The following is a 17,874-nucleotide window of genomic DNA, read 5'->3' on the forward strand; positions in this document are numbered from 1 at the left end:
GGAGCCATCTGGGCTTTGAAGATCTCCAAGGACGGAGGTGCCACCACCTCTCCTGCCCGTCCCAGGGCTGTGTTGCTCCCATGGAGGAGAATTTTCTCCTTGTGTCCAGTGGGCCTTTCCCTTGGTGCATCTTGTGTTACCTCTCGGTCTTCCACTGTGCACCTCTGAGAAGAGCCGTCATGCCCCTCACAGACCCATCCGCCCTGCAGAGCTGGGGTTGCTGGAGGGGTTCTGCCCCTGGTTAGAGCTCAGGTATTCGGGCAAACTCAAATACACTTACAAAGGCTGGGAATTCCAGATCTCTCAAAGCGTTTAGGCACCAAGGGTGAGAGTGAAAGCAGCGTTTTTATCTCAGTACAATTTTGGGTGGAGTATAAGCACCTAAACAGCTGAGAACAACCCTCAAATACTCTACGATTTCTGGCTAGTAAGTTAGAAACCTTAAAATGATTCTGCTGGCTGCATGGCCGAGCTCTTCAAGGCCATAGTGGGACTTTGGCAGTGAACTGGGCTGGCTCCTGGTATTGTAGTTGGTGGAAACGATGCTGGTGGCAACAGGCGTAGCGGTTTGACTTGAGGCCGTAGTGGCCACCGTGGCTGTTCAGTAAAAGGAGACTCGTGTTTTGGGCCTGCCTTCAGCTGGAGGAGGGTGAAACCCACCACGCACCAGACAACATGACCGTACCATGTTGGGAATGGGAACAACCTTCATTCTGCATGAAGGAAGGCAGTGAAGGATTGCGTCCTCCAACAGCCAGACCCGGGAGGGCAAGGAGGAGCAGGGAGAGGAGGGTTGAGCCTTCACCGCAGCGCGGTGAACCCCTGAACCTCTGCCCTGAGGTTTCCTCGGCAGAAAGGTGTCCACCGGGGCCGCTGTGTGCAGACAGCGCTGGGGCAGTGACTGGGGTACGTGCAGCCCGGCTCTCCCCGGTTGTGTGTGTCGGACATGAACTGCGCCGTGAACATGTATTTGTGCTGTGGCTGCTTAGGAGGAACATCTGGTACCAGCATCCCAAGGGCTGCGAGCCTTCGGGAAACCTGACAAGGGCTGTAAAATCTCTGTGCTCATCCAAAATTTCCAGGTGGGGGGAGAAAAAAAAACCAGACGTGTCCAGAAGAACCTGAGGAGTTGTGTTGTGCAGCTGGAAGAGCTCCCGGCAGCATCACAGAGGTTTCCTGGGCGACTGCACCGCGCTGCATCTCCCTCCTCCCGCCGCCGCCGCCAAGAGCTGCTGCGCTCCCATGGCAGCCCCCAGGGAAAACCGCTTCTTCCCGCCCGAGCCCTACTATATCCCTGGGTAAGTTGTGAAGTTCATCCAAAATGTCTGCTCATTTCCAATGCAAATAGCTCCTCCGCTTGGGATCACGTAGTATTTATGATTCATGGTGGTTTGGGTTGGTTTTTTTTTTTTAAGACACTATTTAAATATTCCATGTCACAGTGCTCTGAAGGAGACAGGGCTCCAGGAGAAGCAGCACCACCTCGTAACAGGGTATAACTAAAGACCATGCCCCATAGTGCGTTGAGGGTAAAGTCAAAGTTCTTCAGTTTTTTTCCTCCTTTCTGTTCATTTGTTTTAAGCTGCCAAAAGTTACCAGGGCGGCTGGGCAGGGTTGGGTTCCCAAACTGCCAGAACTTCTGCATCAAGGATATTGGAGGATCTCCTTTGAATAAAGAGTTGCATACACACGATAAGCTCTTGTCAAATCGGTTGGAGCGCAGTCCGGCTGCCGCGACCTCCTCTTTGAAGAAGTCAGTGACGCTGTGGATGCTGGTGATCTAGCTGACGTATAGTTAGATATGTATTTTTTTTCAAAGCTTTTTGCGACATCCTCCTCTAAAGGCTCGGAAAGAGGCAATGAGTTGTTGGTGAAAAGATAAGGCACAAATGGCAGAAATAAGTGGATCAGCTCCGTGGCAAAGTAGGGAAGTTGTGTGGGGGGTCCGCGGGTGATCCGTGCTGGGAGAGGTGCTCCGTGACACGCGTAACGGGGCTGGAAGGACTGGACGGCCACCGCGGGAAAGCAAACTCCTGTTGGTAGGAAATCACTGGGATTAGCCCAGCCTGAGACCCACTCCGAGGGACGTCGGGACCTGCCGGGGCGCGGGGGCCGGTGACGGACCAGGCTGCGAACCTCAGCGCAGAGAGACCAGGACGGCCGCGGGTGCAGTGCGGGCCCGGGCAGATCCCTGCCCCGGGTGAAGGGTGGAGCAGGATTCCTCCCTCCGCCGTGCTCCTGCCGTCACGATGGCATCCGTCCCTCCCGTCACAGCAGCGGGCAGGATTTTTCCATTGCTGATCTCCGTATCTTCCAAACTTACATAAGCTCTGGCGCTGGGGGTTTCTAACACGTTCTTACACTGCTGCGGTTGTCGCAACGATGTGATGTGTTACTCCGGGCCTGCTGTCACCCTGTCAGAGCTGCGCGCTGGCAGCCGCTTAGGAAAGATGAGTAACAGCAAGGAGGGAGCTGGGGCTGGGCTTGCACCTCCAAAAGCCTCCAAACCTCCCCTTGCTGGCTCCTGCCTGCAGACACCCCCCCAGAACTGGCTTCGAGCCCTGACACCGACCCAGCGACAGGGCTGCTCCGCTCTGCGCTGGTGCTTCGGCCGCTGAAGGCAGGAGGAGGAGGAGGAACCAGATCCTGCTCCTGTGTTTTGCAGCGTGGTGCGGGCTCATAGCGTCACCCCAAGCCCCAGAGGAAGCTCCAGTGGGTGGTGAAGGTGCTGCTTTGCATCTGGTTTGGGTGGCTGTGCGCAAGGAGGAGCTGCCTGAAGGGCATCGCCGGAGCCCAGGCTCTGCTGCCGGAGATGCTGCACCCTCAGCTGCGGTGCCAGCGGGAGGAGGAGGAGGAAGGAGCCACGTTGCAGCATCTCACCTGCTGTTGCAGGTGAACCTGCAAACGCAGCAAGGACATCGAAACTGGTTGCTGTCACTCAGATCGGGCAATGGTCAGAGCCAGGCCTTTGAAAACGCCACTGCAGTGCTCAAGAGCATTGGGACACCAAACCCAACGTGTGGGGCCGAAGGAGGGGATTCTGCCCCTCTGCCCTGCTCTGGGGAGACCCCCTGCAGTGCTGCCTCCAGCGCTGGGGCACCAACAGCAGAAGGACACGGAGCTGTTGGAGCGGGGCCAGAGGAGGCCCCGGAGATGCTGGGAGGGCTGGAGCCCCTCTGCTGTGGGGACAGGCTGAGAGAGCTGGGGGGGTTCAGCCTGGAGAAGAGAAGGCTCCGGGGAGACCTTGGAGCCCCTTCCAGTCCCTAAAGGGGGCCTACAAGAAAGCTGGGAGGGACTTTTTACAAGGGCATGTAGTGACAGGACGAGGAATAATGGCTTCAAGCTGGAAGAGGGGAGGTATGATGTAAGAGGGGAGGTATCAGGAAGAAATTCTTCACTGTGAGGGTGGTGAGCCCCTGGCCCAGGTTGCCCAGAGAAGCTGTGGCTGCCCCATCCCTGGAGGGGTTCAAGGCCAGGTTGGACGGAGCAACCTGGGCTGGTGGGAGGTGTCCCTGCCCAGGGCAGGGGGTGGCACTGGATGATCTTTAAGGTCCCTTCCAAACCATTCCATGATTCTATGGGTGGTTTGGGGACTTGGCACACACAGAAGGGGTAAATCCGTGAATCCCAGGCACAGCTCTGCCTGCCCCATCCTGGCTTGGCGGAGCTGGGAAGGGCCCGGAGGCTAGCAAGGATGGGCCCAGGGCCAAGGCTTTCCCTGGCGATGAGGAAGGCTGAGCAGGTTTAGGTGACACAGTCCGGGGAGTGGCGATGGAAGAGAGATGGCTGAGTAAGGGAAAAGTGAAATGGGGCTCGGCCTCGGGAGCGCAGGTTACTCCCTGCTCGCCAGCGAGGCTTGAGACCAGCGGCTTCAGCGGGAACTAGAGAAAAGGGGGATCTCGCTGGTTTCTTAAGCCAAACGCCAAGCAGGAGAAGGTCAAACAGTCCTGCTGAGACCCGTCTCTTCCCCAGGCGCCACGGCTTTCCCCAGCAGCACTTGTCATTCGCTCTGCGGCAGATCCCTTCTCCATAAACCCGGACTGACTCGCCCCAGCTCCTCGGATTACCTCGCTTTTAATTGCTTATGAATTGAATCCTTTCTCAGCCCTACCATTATTTTGTTCATGATCAAAACCCCTCTGGCCATCCTGTAATTATTCGGGCTGTGTCATTTGTGCTCTTGCTCAGCTTTATCGTCCCGGCGTAGCTTCCCTGTGTTGCAAGACTCCTTGAAAAATCAATGGGGACGAGCCACCGAGCTCCTCCGGCTGCTGCTGGTGAGGGATCCTGCATGCAAAGTGGGAAAACTTGCCAAGCGTAAATGCACGGCTCTGCATTTGTCGTTTAAAGTATTTGGAAGGGAAAGTACTTACTCATCATCTTATGATCCTCGTGCATCATCTGGCTTTATCCCCGGATACGCAGCGGGATCATTGATTGAATATTTCTGTCTGTACATTGTAGCTGGCGGCTCTGCCTCTCGTCTTCAGTGGTGGAATAACATCACCATTAGGAAATTTGATACTGGGAATCGATGAAGTTTCTGATCCGTGCTCGTGGACTCGGGAGCGGAGCCAGAGCTCCGGCACCTGCCCTGAGCCACCGAAGAGTCAAACTGCCCGTCCTGGGCCGAGGGGAGCGGGGAAGCAGCGTGTCCCCACGGACCCCACATGAAGGGACCCAAAAAATGGAGCGATGTTTGTTCCACGGCTGCCGGTGCCTCTCCCATGCACCGCGGTGCCCGGTGGGTCTGTGAGCCCGGCCCCGCTCCTCCCTGCGAGGGTACGGAGGGTACCAGCAAGGAGTTCTCATTTTTGGGTTTCAGTGTTGAACAAGGGACACTGGGGAGATTCCCGGTAACTCACTGCGTTTTAGAGCAGAGAGAGGGATTGCAAAACTTAAAACTGAGGCATGTTTAATTGGAAATAATATTTTTAACTGGGGGTCTGTCGACGTCAGCGCTGACGCAGTGACTGCAGCCCACACTGTGCTCCCACCATGAGCTTTCCCGTCTGCTGGTGCGGCTCCTGTCACACTCGCAGACCTCGTCCCATGTTCGTATGTGAACTGGAGCATGAGCCTGTGCCCCCCTGTAAATCTATGAGCTGCTTTTCATGTTCACATGTAAAAACATACTGTGCGAACACACGCCTGCCTGGCTCCATGTGTAACCACACGCATCTTCTTGGTACATCTCGAGCATCCCCTCACGTTGCTGCTCCCGCGGCGTGAACGTGTCCACGCTCCCAGGCACATCCCGTGCAATCACCTTCCCTGGGCTCAGGTGCTCCCAGCCACATGCGCTCCTGGCCGTGGCTTTTCCATGGTACAGAAGCTCTGGAGCAGGTTGTCCTACCAGCGGACACCTTCCAACGCCACCTCAGTGACTGCTCTGTTTTGGTTTCCCCCTCAGCTACGAGGGCTTCGTCCCTCAGTACAACGACCAGTTTGGAGAGACCTTTGGCAGAACCACGTACCGGCTGCTGACGGACCCCGCGGTTCGGAAGAGCCCTCGCCCCGTGCTGGCGCCGCTGCACAAGCAGAAGTTTGTGGAGGACTTCAGCGGGACGAAGCACGGTGTCCAGGGTTATCTCCCTGGGCGTCCAGGTGAGCAGACGCCAGGGTCTCGTCCCTTCCCCAGAATGGGCTCTGCTAACGAGCCCCGGGTCAGTCAGGGGCAGGGGGGGGCTGTGCCCGTCCTCGATGGGCTCCTGGGGTGAAATGGGACATTTTCTGCGGAGTGACCGCAGCTCTGGAGTCGGAGCACGGACACCCCGTGGGGAACTGGAGCACTCGGCCTCAGCTGGTGGGCATGGGCTTCTCAGGGTGAATCTGGAGAGTTTTAGGTTATCTTCAGTGAAGCGAAGCTAAATGATTTTATGGCATGTTATGGACTGACTTCCCAATTCCTCCATATTCCTGTGGTGGTTTGACCCCAGCTGGCACCTAAGCACCACGCTCTCAGTTCTCCCCAGCGGGAGCTGGGGAGAGAATCGGAAGGGGGAAAGTGAGCAAGCTCATGGGTTGAGATAAAGATGGTTTAATAATTGAAATCTAATAGTAATATTAATAATAATTAATAATTGTAACAAAAAGGCAAATAACAAAAAGAGCGAAATACAACCCAGGAAAGGCAAGTGATGTAAACGAAAACCATTACTCACTGCCAACTGACCGATGCCCAGCCAGTCCCCGAGCAGTGGCCCCCCGCCGCCAACCTCCCCCCCAGTTTTATTGCCGAGCATGACACTGTACGGTCTGGAATATCCCTTTGGGCAGTCGGGGGCAGCTGTCCCAGCTGTGTCCCCTCCCAACTTTTTGTGCACCTCCAACCTGCTCGCTGTCGGGGCGATGTGAGGAGCAGGAAGCGCCTTGGTTCTGTGTAAGTGCTGCTCAGCAGTAACTAAACCAGCTCTGTGTTATCAACACTTCCCCGTACAAATCCAAAACGTGGCCCCGTACAAGCTACTGTGGAGAAAGTGAACTTTATCCCAGCCCAAACCAGCACAATTCCTCAGGCTAAAATCCTTCTCTCTGGGGAAGGTCAGCTCTGCCCCCTCCGACCCTTTCCCGGCCGCCCCACCTGGTCACAGCTCCTCGTGCTCGGGGCTCTCACGCGCAGCTCGAGGTTCGTTTTGTGTCTCGCGGCTCCTTCCTGTGCCCTTCCCACCTGCCCCACTTCTGCTAAGGGGCCCCGTTTCCTCCGTCAGGCACTGAGACACGCACAGGTAGATTCCCAACACTGGGAATTTGCAGGAATCTCCTACCAAGTCCCAGCCCTTCTGGACAAAGTGCCTGGTCCTGGTTGAGCTACACCACGGCCCCGCACCAACCCCTCTTGGGGACGTTTCCTTTGGAGAGTCAGTTGCCGTGAGCCACATCACGTGTCCGAGCCGTAGCTGTTGGGGACGCCCTGTTTGGTGGGAGCGAGTCCTTCCTCCCCCGGCTGTGTTTGGGGTGTGCTGGTGCAGCCCCACGGAGAAAGGGATATGGGGTGGGGTTTTTCCCCTTAATCTTTATAGCTTGGCTGATGGTGTATCACGCTTTAGGCATTGCTTAGAAAAAAATTTAAGTTACTGAACTCGTATTTGTGCAGATTTTTTGTGCAGGCTGGTTTATGGGATGGGGCTGATGGCACTGGCAGGATGGGATGCTGTTGACCTCCAGGCTCCTTTCCTTCCCTCCGATGGAGCGTGTAAGGGACGAGGTCCAGCGCGATGGGAATCCTTCATCCTCGTTTGACCACTCCTTTCCCATAACTCGGTGTCTGTCCCGCAGGATACTTTCCCTATGAGAAAGCCGAGGCTGCAACAACCTTTCCTGAACCAGCCCCTGGGCCAAAACCTCCCCAGCCGGTGCCAGGGCTGGAAGAGGCAGAGCTGGTGAGGACGCACATGGACCCCGAGCCCCAGGACCATCCCGGCGAGTACGTTCCGAGGACACAACCGCCTCGGGGGTACCCACGGAGGATTCCCTGCCATCCCGCATCGGAGGGGCAAGAGTGGCGACTGCCCGAGATAACCCCGGGAAAAAGGTGCGGAGCTTTGGCAGGGAGCAAACCGGTAAGTGGTTTTGGGTGGAAAAGAGACGTGGTAAGGGATGCTGGTGCTGCCGAGGGAGGGGGGTTTGGGGACTGGTGGGCACGGAAGGGATCTCCTCGGTCCGGGAGTGCGAAGAGGGAATTTCACATGGGCGTGGATGGCGAGGTCGGAAAGTGTCTCATGTAGAGAAATATCAAATACATGAATGTTTCTAGCAGCAGCAAATTCATCACACCTTCAGGAAACTGTTGTAATCATTAATTTCTCTTCTTACCCAAAAAGGCTTAACTTCTCGTTCGGTTGAGTTTCAGCTTCAAATCCCAGTCACTAGATCCTGTGTTACGCTGCGCTTCGCAGCTCGTGTTTCCTTCGGGTGAAGCAGGAGCCCTGCCGCTGCCCTCTCCCTCCTCTCCCTCCTCTCCCTCCTCTCCCTCCTCTCCCTCCTCTCCCTCCTCTCCCTCCTCTCCCTCCTCTCCCTCCTCTCCCTCCTCTCCCTCCTCTCCCTCCTCTCCCTCCTCTCCCTCCTCTCCCTCCTCTCCCTCCTCTCCCTCCTCTCCCTCCTCTCCCTCCTCTCCCTCCTCTCCCTCCTCTCCCTCCTCTCCCTCCTCTCCCTCCTCCTCCCAAAAAGAGTGCGCTCCTGGCACTTTTGGTTACGTGCCGGGGTCCCGACCCCTTAACTGCTCCCTCCTGAGTTTCCCGCCATGGTTATCCCTCGTTCACACACGAGCACTGGGATTTGCCGGTGGAGCCAGCCGCTGCTCTGCGCGGCACCAACATCACCTGGGACCGTCGTGTTTGAGCCCCTGGTTTCTCCCAGCTGCAGCCAGCCGGGGCTCTGCAAATCCCCTGAAGGCAGAGATTAGAGATTTGACGTATCGAGTCAAAAGCTGGCTCGGATATAAATCCCAAGAAGGGGCATTCCTGCTCCTTGCTCTGAGAACCAGGCTTGCGAAGGAGCTCAGTGCCCGAAGATCCCCTTGTTCTCCCTGGGGATTTTGCAAAACCTCTGCGTGCAGGGAGCTGGGCCGGTAATTTGACTTTACCAGCAATTCTTGGAGTAGCTCTTAGTGTAAAGCCAGGGAGAAAGAGAAATGGCAGTCGCCGTTCACAGGCTCTGGCAGTGATTTAAGCAACGGAGCCAAAGGAGGAAGTGGATTTTACTGGTGTTTATTTTATTTCCACTTTTATTTTGAGCCCGTAAAAATTGAAGGTGTGACTCTGCCAGGAGTGGTTGAAACTGCGGACGTGGAGCAAGATAATCGGTTACCAAAACTGGATGTACCAAATGTGATCCAACAGAAAGTCATTCCAGGTAAAACAGAGGGAGGTCACGTGCGCCACGAGTCCACCTCGGAAGAAATCGTCTCTTCCCTCTTCCCCCAGGGAAACCTCAGAGACATGGGCCAGTCGCTCCGGCTTGTTTGGACACTGGGGGATGGAAAATGCCCCTGCTCCTCTCCGTGCAAGGGGGTGTTTCTTTGGGATGCTGCCACCCCATGGATCTCCCTGAGGGACACGTGCCTGTGGTGGAAGGGATGCAGGAGCCACCTTGGTTCCCCATAGCCTGACCAGGCTGGAAAATGCTGCAGAAGGGCAGGAGAGCAGGGCCATGGGCTCTGCACCACCTCCACAGCTTGATGAGTATCTTACCATTGAGGTGGTTGTTTCTCTCCTAGAAACAAGATGCTTTTCTGAATCATCGAATCAACAACCAGTGCCGTCTTGCACCATCGTAAATGTCTAAAGCTCTGTCTCACAAGGAGTTACACTCTGTAAGTTCTCCACTTGCTCTGGAGGAGTGCTCCTCTGCAAGCAGGAGAATCATGGAGCGTTGATGCACTGAGCTCCCTGCAAAGGGTACGGCGCGGGCAGGAGGGATGCTTCGCTCTGCAGCCGACCACAGCGGAGCCCCTGTGCCGTGAGGACAGGCTGAGAGAGCTGGGGGGGTTCAGCCTGGAGAAGAGAAGGCTCCGGGGAGACCTTAGAGCCCCTTCCAGTCCCTAAAGGGGCTCCAGGAAAGCTGGGGAGGGACTCTGGATCAGGGAGGGGAGCCATGGAATGAGGGGGAACAGCTTCAAACTCAAAGAGGGGAGATTTAGATGGGATGTGAGGAAGAAGTTCTTTGCTGTGAGGGTGGTGAGCCCCTGGCCCAGGCTGCCCAGAGAAGCTGTGGCTGCCCCATCCCTGGAGGGGTTCAAGGCCAGGTTGGACGGGGCTTGGAGCAACCTGGGCTGGTGGGAGGTGTCCCTGCCCAGGGCAGGGGGTGGCACTGGGTGGGCTTTAAGGTCCCTTCCAACCCAAACCATTCTGTGATTCTATGAATGTGGGGGGTGCGCATCGAAATGTTTCAGATGGAATGAAAGAGCATGGGTGTCTTAGGACGCAGAAGACAAATTTCCTTTGGAAAGAGGGAGTTCTGGCTGCTTTTAGCTTGTCCCCCTCTACATTTTATGTAGTTTTAGACTTCATATAGTTTCTGCCTTGTAATTGGTGAAAATTTGTTGGCTGGGGAGGGCAAGTGAGGAAGACAGGTTGGACCCCCAGTTGGTAGCCCCTGAATGTGTGTTAAACTGGGAGAGAACAATGGAGCTGTTGGTGTAGACTATAAAAACCGAAACGTTTCTTCCGTACCTCATGGAGAGAAAGATCAGTACAAAGATCAGTTCAGCCCCATTGAGTTTTCTTTGGGAATCATAAAAAAAAGACTCTTTCAGAAAAGACACTTCACATGTAAGAGTTAATTTTACAGTTTAAATGGATGATTTTTTCCTTCCTACACTCTGCCAAGGTTTTATATTTATCCCAGCCTCTTCCACGTCCAGGCTGGTTGATCCTTGTACAATATGTGCATTCTCTCTTGTCTTCATCCCAAGGGTACGCTGGATTCATCCCCCGCCTCACCTGGATCCACGGTGTGGACTACATGCGGGGCGTGAAGGAAGCCATGAACGAATTTGAACGCCATCAGGTAGATTATATCCACAAATCTTATTTCAAGAATATAATGCGGGTATTGATTCACCTGCAACACCAACCGCGGTTTCACTTACAGCAGTAGTGTTAGGACTGGGGTTATAAGGACAAGCAAAATAAAATGCTATTAGGTAACACGTCGAAAAAATCATGAGCAATTAAACTCTGTAGCTTGTTTCCCTGGGACATTAAGGGAGGATAAATGAGTTCATAAAAGGATTAAGCAAATCTTTCGAGGGTTGGTTCAAGGGTGGCTATTAAAAATGTTGCTCTGAGTGCAGAAACGCAGGATGCAACTCTCTGCGTTTCCCCTGCGCCCTGGACGGCTCTGCCGGGTGGCTTCCTGGGCGGCTGGGATGGGTATTTCTCCCTTTTAATGGGTTGTAAAGCTTTTTCCTTTACTAATGTAATTTTTCTTAAAGGGATCCACATCTCCTTTCTCCTGCTTTTGGGAAGGGTGCAGAAATATCTCTACTGAAAAAATATTTTGTCCCCTTGCTTGTAAGATCCTGCCCCCCCCCCCCATCTAATGCCATGTAATCCTCCTACACGGGAAAAACGAGATCCCTCCCGCGGTAGTTGACAGTTTGCATTCAAAGCTACCCATTTCTTCCTGCTGCCAGGATGGGGTGGGCTCCCTGGGATGCCGCCATCTCCCCGGTCCAGCGCCGGTGAGGGGCTGATCAGCTCCATGAAATCAGGGGACAACATTTCCAGCCCTTTCTGGTCACCGGGATTCACTGCGGTGCCTTCGTCCCGAACCATGTGGGTCTGACGTAGGGAAAAGTCCCAGACTGAGGATGCTCAGCCGGGAAGGAGCGACTCCGCGGGGGAGCGGCAGGGCTGGCGGTGCTCACGGCAGCCCCGTGCTTTGGCTGAAATGCATTTCCCTCTGCTGCCTTCCTCATCCTTTCCTTCTGCCGGTAATAGGAATTGAAATACAGCAAACGGAACCCAAAAAAAACCCAAAACCCCAGTCATTATCGAACATAAATGCGCTGTTTGCAAAGCCTTTCGGCCCCTGATGGCTGAAGAACCGTCTGCCGTGCCGTAAATCAGCGAGGGAGGTGTTTGTCCGCAGCGGGTTCAGCAGAAGCCGGGCTGGCGGAGGGTGGCTGCAGCACCAGGCGCAGAAGGAATATAAGCTAAAGGGGAAAAAAAAAAAAAAAAAATATCACGCCGCATCTCTATCTAAGATGGCTTCTGACTTCGAGCCACTAATCTTCTGCCCTAAATCTCTGTTGCCCTAGGTTACGTACCGGGATGTGCCACGGCTCACTGCTTACTGCCTGCATCAGGCAAAATAACGCCACCCTCTCGCTTCAGTGCCGCGCTCGGGGAGTCGCAGCGATGGCTCCGTCGTCGGCCACAAAAGGGTTCGATGGTCCCCGCGTTTGCTGGGCTCCACGAACCCCATCCCTTCCCCCCAACTCCAGCTCCGGCAGGGTGTGCAGTTTTTGGGGAGACCTTCGGAGCCGTGGAATTCCCATCCTCCGGCACAGCCCCGCAGCTGGGCCTGACCTCAGGGGGCAGGGACAGACCGGGGAGAAGATTTACACTCTCCCTTCAGTTAACACTCCCTAAGCCTTCCTCTTCCTCCCAGCCTGGGAATTACGGGCTAATCACCGTCGGTGGGACGGGTGGACAAACGGAACCAGTTGAAGGGGATCAGACCGAAACACTGAGATGCAGAGTGAGAGCAGAGCCCGGGCACGGACCCACCTCCAGCAGACGCTGCTGGCTCACGCTGCATCCGACGTAGGAGCACGAGGGGCTCGGGGCTGGTGCCCGGGGGTGATAATTCAGTCCAGGCTGCGGGGATCCCAACGCCGGCTCCGCACACCCGGGGTAGGAGCCAGCAGAGGCTGCGGCAGCAGCCCTGGGAGAAAAAACCTATCCTGTGGAAAAAGGGAAGGTGCAGTGTAGCTCCCAATCAGAAGAAAACAGAACTGGGAAGATTGCTTTACATCGGCTTAAATATTTCCTTTAATGCAGAGTCAAAGCACGTGACATGGCTAACAACAATACGGTTTAAAATGAACCCTGCTTTGGGCGGGGGGGTGTCTTTGTGTTTGTTTTCCAGTTTTTGCAGAGAAACCCAGTTTGCGGCTTCGGCAAGAGATTCCCCCAAACGCACTGGCCTGACTACAGGATTTACACCAGCGCTGGACTGATACCTTCCTACATGGGCTTCGTACCAGGTAAGTTCATCAGCTGAGGGAGAATGGGAGTCATTAACGCTAATTACTGGCTCTGTGGTAGTAGTGAGCCGTTACTGAGACGTTCCATGTGGGCAGTATTTTGCCCCCCCCACCCCAGTCCGTGCCAGGCACTGGAGCCGTGCCATCCCCCGCCCCTCTTCCAGCACGGACCTGTGCAGAACCCACCTCTGGTTTCCAGCCCCCGACCCCCGGCTAAAGCAGAGCATTAAGGTATTAGGCTAAAATTTCAACAGATCAGCAATTCACATCGGTACCTTTGGCCGCAGCAAAGGCCAGAGCCCACAGCTCCATAACGTGGGCTGGGAAAGCACAGAGATAAGCTGGAAAGAACCAAACTCAGCTTGCACTTCATGCCGTAAAGAGGAGGAAAATGGTAGGAGACACAAAATGCGGCAGAAATGAAAGCAAAGAGTGGGAAAACAACTACCCTGGCAGGGTTGGACCATAGCTGGTGAAGAGACTGTATCTGTTGAGCCCAGATGAGAGAAGGTTGAGGCGGTGAATGTGGGTCCAGCAGAGAGTCCTGCAGAAAAAGCAATTTTTAACACACAGCCGGTCCTCGGGAGCTTGAGGGCTGGTGGCAGGGAAAGGGTGGAAGCATCTCACAGGCTGTCGGCGAAAGGTGAGGCTGGACAGGTCTTCTGAGCAAAGATGGAGAGAAATAGGTTTGTTTTGGCCTCTGTCACCACACTCCGGGGCAGACGGCAAGCGCAGCGGCTGCCGCCCCCGCTGCATCACACTCACCTGTCCCCATCCTCTGCGCGGGAGCTGGTGGTGGCCCACAGCAAAGCCTGTCTCCTCTGTGGCCACACTCCACACGGCTGCAGCTGCCAGCTCAAGCCCCTGGAGAAAAGCTGTTACGAAGCTAAGGGTGAACTGGACTCTGGTGTTAACGCTTGTCCGTGTTTTGCCCTCTCTCCAAAGCCGCAGAAGGCAGGGGAACAGCCCCAGCTCCGCGGGGAGGGTGACCAGTGCGGCTCTGCCCAACAGGGTGCAGGGGGACACCACCATCCTGCCCTCGGGAACTGGCAGCCCAGGGAACGCACCAGCTTCGGTGTGATGAGAAGGAGGAACAAAAAAAAAAACCCCTCCTAAAATGAAGGCCAAAAATCAACTGCTTAACATGTTACCTCAAGCTTTAAGAACTTCTTGCCATCCTTTCAGAAGTATTTCCGTGTGGAAGTTTGAAAGCGGCCACCTCTGTCTATAGACAGACCCCTCCCTGCCCCAGGAGCCACCACAGTCGGTGCGATCTTAACTGCTCCAACCAGTTCCACTCTGGAAGGAGAAACTTAAGACAGAAAAAATTAACCCCAAATCAGTCACAATCCAGAACACCGAATAGTTTCTTCAGCAGGAAAGCAGCCTACTGTCTCCTGTCCAGCTGCTCAGTGACAGGGCTGTCACTTAGGCGACGCTGACCCTATTAACGGTTTCCGCAGTGAAAGTGTGCTTTGTTAATAGAGAGCTTTCATGAAACAAGTGTGTCATTTGGTATCAGGTGTTCGGCTCACTTCAAAAGCGGAGAAGCTGCAGTTAACACCCCATTTTCATTTTGAAACCTCTACATGCCGATTTTAAAAAAAGCGATTCCAGCGACACTGTGTACATAGGAGCTCCTCAGTGTCACCTGTCCTCAGCAGCAGGCGCAGCACAGCTCATCACAGCTGTCCCCAAGGCTCCTGTGACTGGCCACCGCTACTCCGCAGTGGATCAGCCTGGATCTTCTGCCAGAAACGCCTACGTCCATCGGAGGCACCTTGCCCTGCCCTGGCAGCCAGGGCAGGCCATGGCTTAGACACCTCCATGTCCGTTACAGTCAGGAGACCTCTCAGCTCCCCCCAGAGCCCGGCCTGTAACAGGAGGCCACAGGCAGGGACCTAAATTTAGACACAGCTGGAGCTGGATTCCACCCTCCCTGGGGAGCGTATCCCCTCTGCCAGTACCCGTCACTACACAGCCCCACCAGAGCGCTTCTTCAGTTCCCCGCCACCAGGAGCAAGCAGGATGGCCACTGCATCCTGGCATCAGTTGTCCACCTCAGTGGAGGGAAGCCTGGTTGCCTCAGGGAAGGTGGCACGGCTCACACCAAGTCCCTCTTTTTCTTTTCCAGACCTCCGACACACCTACGCACTCACTTTTGGAAACGGCACCCGAAAAGCTTACCAAAAGGAACAAAGGAGACGAGCTTGTGCACTGTGAAAAATGCTTTAATGGTGCCTGTACAGCATTTGAAGTGACTTTGAGACAGGAAGAGGAACACAACACAGACAGAGAAGTTTTGAATGAAAGAGTTCATACAGCTTTAAACAAAATTTACAGGTGTTCATCTGCATAGCTTTTACTCTGCCTCCTCCTCAGCCTCCTCCTCAAACTCCCCCTCCTCCTCAGCTGTAGCATCCTGGTACTGCTGATACTCAGACACCAGGTCGTTCATGTTGCTCTCAGCCTCTGTGAACTCCATCTCGTCCATGCCCTCCCCAGTGTACCAGTGCAGGAAAGCCTTTCGGCGGAACATGGCCGTGAACTGCTCAGAAATGCGTTTGAACAGCTCCTGGATGGCCGTGCTGTTACCAATGAAGGTGGCAGACATTTTCAGGCCACGAGGTGGAATGTCACAGACCGCTGTTTTAACGTTATTAGGAATCCATTCAACAAAATAACTGCTATTTTTGTTCTGAACGTTCAGCATTTGCTCATCGACCTCTTTCATTGACATACGGCCCCTAAAAACAGCAGCTACGGTCAGATAGCGGCCGTGACGTGGGTCACACGCTGCCATCATGTTCTTTGCATCGAACATCTGCTGTGTTAGCTCTGGCACAGTTAAAGCACGATACTGCTGGCTCCCACGGCTCGTGAGCGGGGCAAAGCCAGGCATGAAAAAGTGCAAACGGGGAAAGGGAACCATGTTCACTGCCAGCTTCCGCAGGTCGGCATTAAGCTGGCCTGGGAATCGCAGGCAGGTGGTGACACCGCTCATGGTTGCCGACACTAAATGGTTCAGATCACCGTATGTTGGAGTAGTTAACTTCAGTGTTCTGAAGCATATGTCGTAGAGGGCTTCATTATCAATACAGTATGTTTCATCTGTGTTCTCCACAAGCTGATGCACCGAGAGTGTGGCATTGTAGGGCTCTACTACAGTATCTGATACTTTAGGGGAGGGTACAACACTGAAAGTATTCATAATTCGGTCTGGGTACTCTTCACGAATTTTGCTGATGAGGAGGGTACCCATGCCAGAGCCTGTACCACCACCGAGGGAGTGAGTAAGCTGAAAGCCCTGGAGACAATCACAGCTTTCTGCCTCCTTTCTTACAACATCTAACACGGAATCAACTAATTCAGCACCTTCCGTATAATGGCCCTTTGCCCAGTTGTTTCCTGCTCCGCTCTGACCTGGAAGAGAGCCATTTTCGTATTAGATTACGGTCACTGCTTCCTGCTTATTGCTTGCAAGCAAAGCTTAGGAGCATCAGGCTACCGAGAAACCCCACAAAAGCTTTCATTTTATCGAGCACAGAGATGGGGTTTCACACAAGCACCTCTGAAATGGCTCCGTAGGGAAAACGTTCGTTATCAATAACACAGCAGCCTTTTAATTTCTCCTGGTATTATGGAGGAGATAATGAGAATCGGAAGAGCAACGAGCTCCTGTGCCTCCTCGGACCCGCTCTCCCAGCGGCTGCCATCACACCCGGTCCGCAGATCCCCGGTATTTCACGCCCGTCATGAAGCGGCGGGATTAACCCCCCTCCCGGAGCATGTGCGGCGGTGCAGCCCGCAGTGCAGCGGCCCTGCCCTGCCCTCCCCACCCCACCCCGAGCCGGTTACACGACAGGTCCCTCCCCCGCTCCCGGCACACTCACCGAACACGAAGTTGTCTGGCCTGAATATCTGGCCGAAGGGCCCGGAGCGCACCGAGTCCATGGTGCCGGGCTCCAGGTCCACCAGGACGGCGCGGGGCACGTACTTGCCACCTGCAAGACAGGGAGAAGCCGTGAGGGCGGCGGCGGGGGCGGCGCGGGGAGGGGGCGGGCGGCGGGCCGGGCCCTACCTGTGGCCTCGTTGTAGTAGACGTTAATGCGCTCCAGCTGCAGGTCGCTGTCACCGTGGTAGGTCCCGGTTGGGTCGATGCCATGTTCGTCGCTGATCACCTCCCAGAACTGCCGGGGAAAATCGCGTCAGGGGCGGCCGGGCCGGGCATGCCCCCACCGCCCACCACCCATCTTCCCCCGCCCCGCCCCGCCGCCCCCCTGCCCACCGCCCGGACCTTGGCCCCGATCTGGTTTCCGCACTGCCCGGCCTGCAGGTGCACGATCTCCCTCATGATGGCGGCGGCTCAGCTCACTCCCAGCCCACGCCACTCCTGCCCCAACCGACTCTGACTGCGTGAAGCAACCGCCAAGCCTTATATAGCAGCGGAATGCGCGCGCAGCCTTCTCTTCCCCGCCCAGCCGGCCAGACACAGCAGCTGTTGGCTACTCATAGCGAGGCTCTACAAATAAGGAAATCTGGTTGGCTGGAAAGCTGTCATTCAAATCATTGGCTCCTATTTGCTCCGCCCATCTGTCTGTTGATTTTACTGTTAGGCAACCGGGGCCCGCGAATGCCCGCCCTACTCGCTCAGGACGCTCCGGATTGGCTTAATTGAATGATTGATGCCGGGCACGATTGGCTGTGGGCCTCGAGGATGAGCTAACGTCACTTGATTGGGTGAAAACGAAGTGCCCTGGTAACCGTCGCAATGACTCCGCAGCAGGCGCTGGGCGGTGGCCCGTGCAGTCGCCCATTCCCGAAGCCGTGTGCGCACTTTGCGCAGCGTAGGCGGCGGCTCCTCCTTACTGCGGGAAAGGGGGAGGGCGGTTTCCGGGGAAACCTGGCCGGGCCGCTTCCCCCGCCGGTCCCGAGCATCCCCCCCGTCCCCGCGTCTCCCCTCCGCTCCCCCGGGAGGGCCGCCCGTCCCCGCCACCACCCCCGCCCGCCGTCCTCCCTTAGCCCCGGGGCGCTGCGGCGGCGCCGTGGGGGCAGGGAGCCCATCTGCGCGTGCGCGGGCTGCGGCGCCTTTCTAGCACTTTCTGGCGCGCAGCCGCCTGAGGCGGCGGGGACGGGCGGGCGTTGCTATGGCGACCGCC

At 55.7% G+C, this 17,874-nt stretch overlaps 3 protein-coding genes across 3 annotated transcripts; 1 reads left to right on the plus strand and 2 right to left on the minus strand.

Moving 5' to 3' along the window:
* Positions 1–1,070: 1,070 nt before the first annotated feature.
* On the plus strand, positions 1,071–14,972 carry CIMIP2A (ciliary microtubule inner protein 2A). The gene is made up of 7 exons (XM_074608492.1): positions 1,071–1,298; positions 5,414–5,607; positions 7,279–7,562; positions 8,736–8,853; positions 10,415–10,509; positions 12,598–12,715; positions 14,850–14,972. The coding sequence occupies exons 1-7, from the start codon at positions 1,243–1,245 to the stop codon at positions 14,936–14,938; spliced, it is 954 nt and encodes a 317-aa protein (XP_074464593.1). The 5' UTR covers positions 1,071–1,242; the 3' UTR covers positions 14,939–14,972.
* Positions 9,589–14,775, minus strand: LOC141751520 (uncharacterized). The gene is made up of 3 exons (XM_074608493.1): positions 13,164–14,775; positions 12,237–12,412; positions 9,589–11,659 (listed from the first exon to the last, which is right to left on the minus strand). Exons 1-3 carry the CDS (start codon positions 13,745–13,747, stop codon positions 11,601–11,603), a joined length of 819 nt encoding a protein of 272 aa, XP_074464594.1. The 5' UTR covers positions 13,748–14,775; the 3' UTR covers positions 9,589–11,600.
* On the minus strand, positions 14,926–17,302 carry TUBB4B (tubulin beta 4B class IVb). The gene is made up of 4 exons (XM_074608491.1): positions 17,013–17,302; positions 16,797–16,905; positions 16,609–16,719; positions 14,926–16,138 (listed from the first exon to the last, which is right to left on the minus strand). The coding sequence occupies exons 1-4, from the start codon at positions 17,067–17,069 to the stop codon at positions 15,078–15,080; spliced, it is 1,338 nt and encodes a 445-aa protein (XP_074464592.1). The 5' UTR covers positions 17,070–17,302; the 3' UTR covers positions 14,926–15,077.
* Between the last annotated feature and the right edge of the window lie 572 nt (positions 17,303–17,874).

The sequence above is a fragment of the Larus michahellis genome, chromosome 15 (assembly GCF_964199755.1).
Source record: "Larus michahellis chromosome 15, bLarMic1.1, whole genome shotgun sequence".
Classification (NCBI taxonomy): Eukaryota; Metazoa; Chordata; class Aves; order Charadriiformes; family Laridae; genus Larus; species Larus michahellis.

Coding starts and splice junctions, on each gene's coding strand:
- CIMIP2A (XM_074608492.1), top strand. CDS start 1,243: ATGGCAGCCCCCAGGGAAAACCGCTTCTTCCCGCCCGAGCCCTACTAT. Junction 8,854..10,414: donor CCAACAGAAAGTCATTCCAG/GTAAAACAGAGG, acceptor CTTCATCCCAAG/GGTACGCTGGATTCATCCCC. Junction 12,716..14,849: donor CTACATGGGCTTCGTACCAG/GTAAGTTCATCA, acceptor TTTCTTTTCCAG/ACCTCCGACACACCTACGCA.
- TUBB4B (XM_074608491.1), bottom strand. CDS start 17,069: ATGAGGGAGATCGTGCACCTGCAGGCCGGGCAGTGCGGAAACCAGATC. Junction 16,906..17,012: donor GAAACCAGATCGGGGCCAAG/GTCCGGGCGGTG, acceptor TTTCCCCGGCAG/TTCTGGGAGGTGATCAGCGA. Junction 16,139..16,608: donor GCCAGACAACTTCGTGTTCG/GTGAGTGTGCCG, acceptor GCTCTCTTCCAG/GTCAGAGCGGAGCAGGAAAC.
- LOC141751520 (XM_074608493.1), bottom strand. CDS start 13,747: ATGGTGGTGTCCCCCTGCACCCTGTTGGGCAGAGCCGCACTGGTCACC. Junction 12,413..13,163: donor TATGGTCCAACCCTGCCAGG/GTAGTTGTTTTC, acceptor CTTTTTCCACAG/GATAGGTTTTTTCTCCCAGG. Junction 11,660..12,236: donor GCCAGCAGCGTCTGCTGGAG/GTGGGTCCGTGC, acceptor TTTCCCCTTTAG/CTTATATTCCTTCTGCGCCT.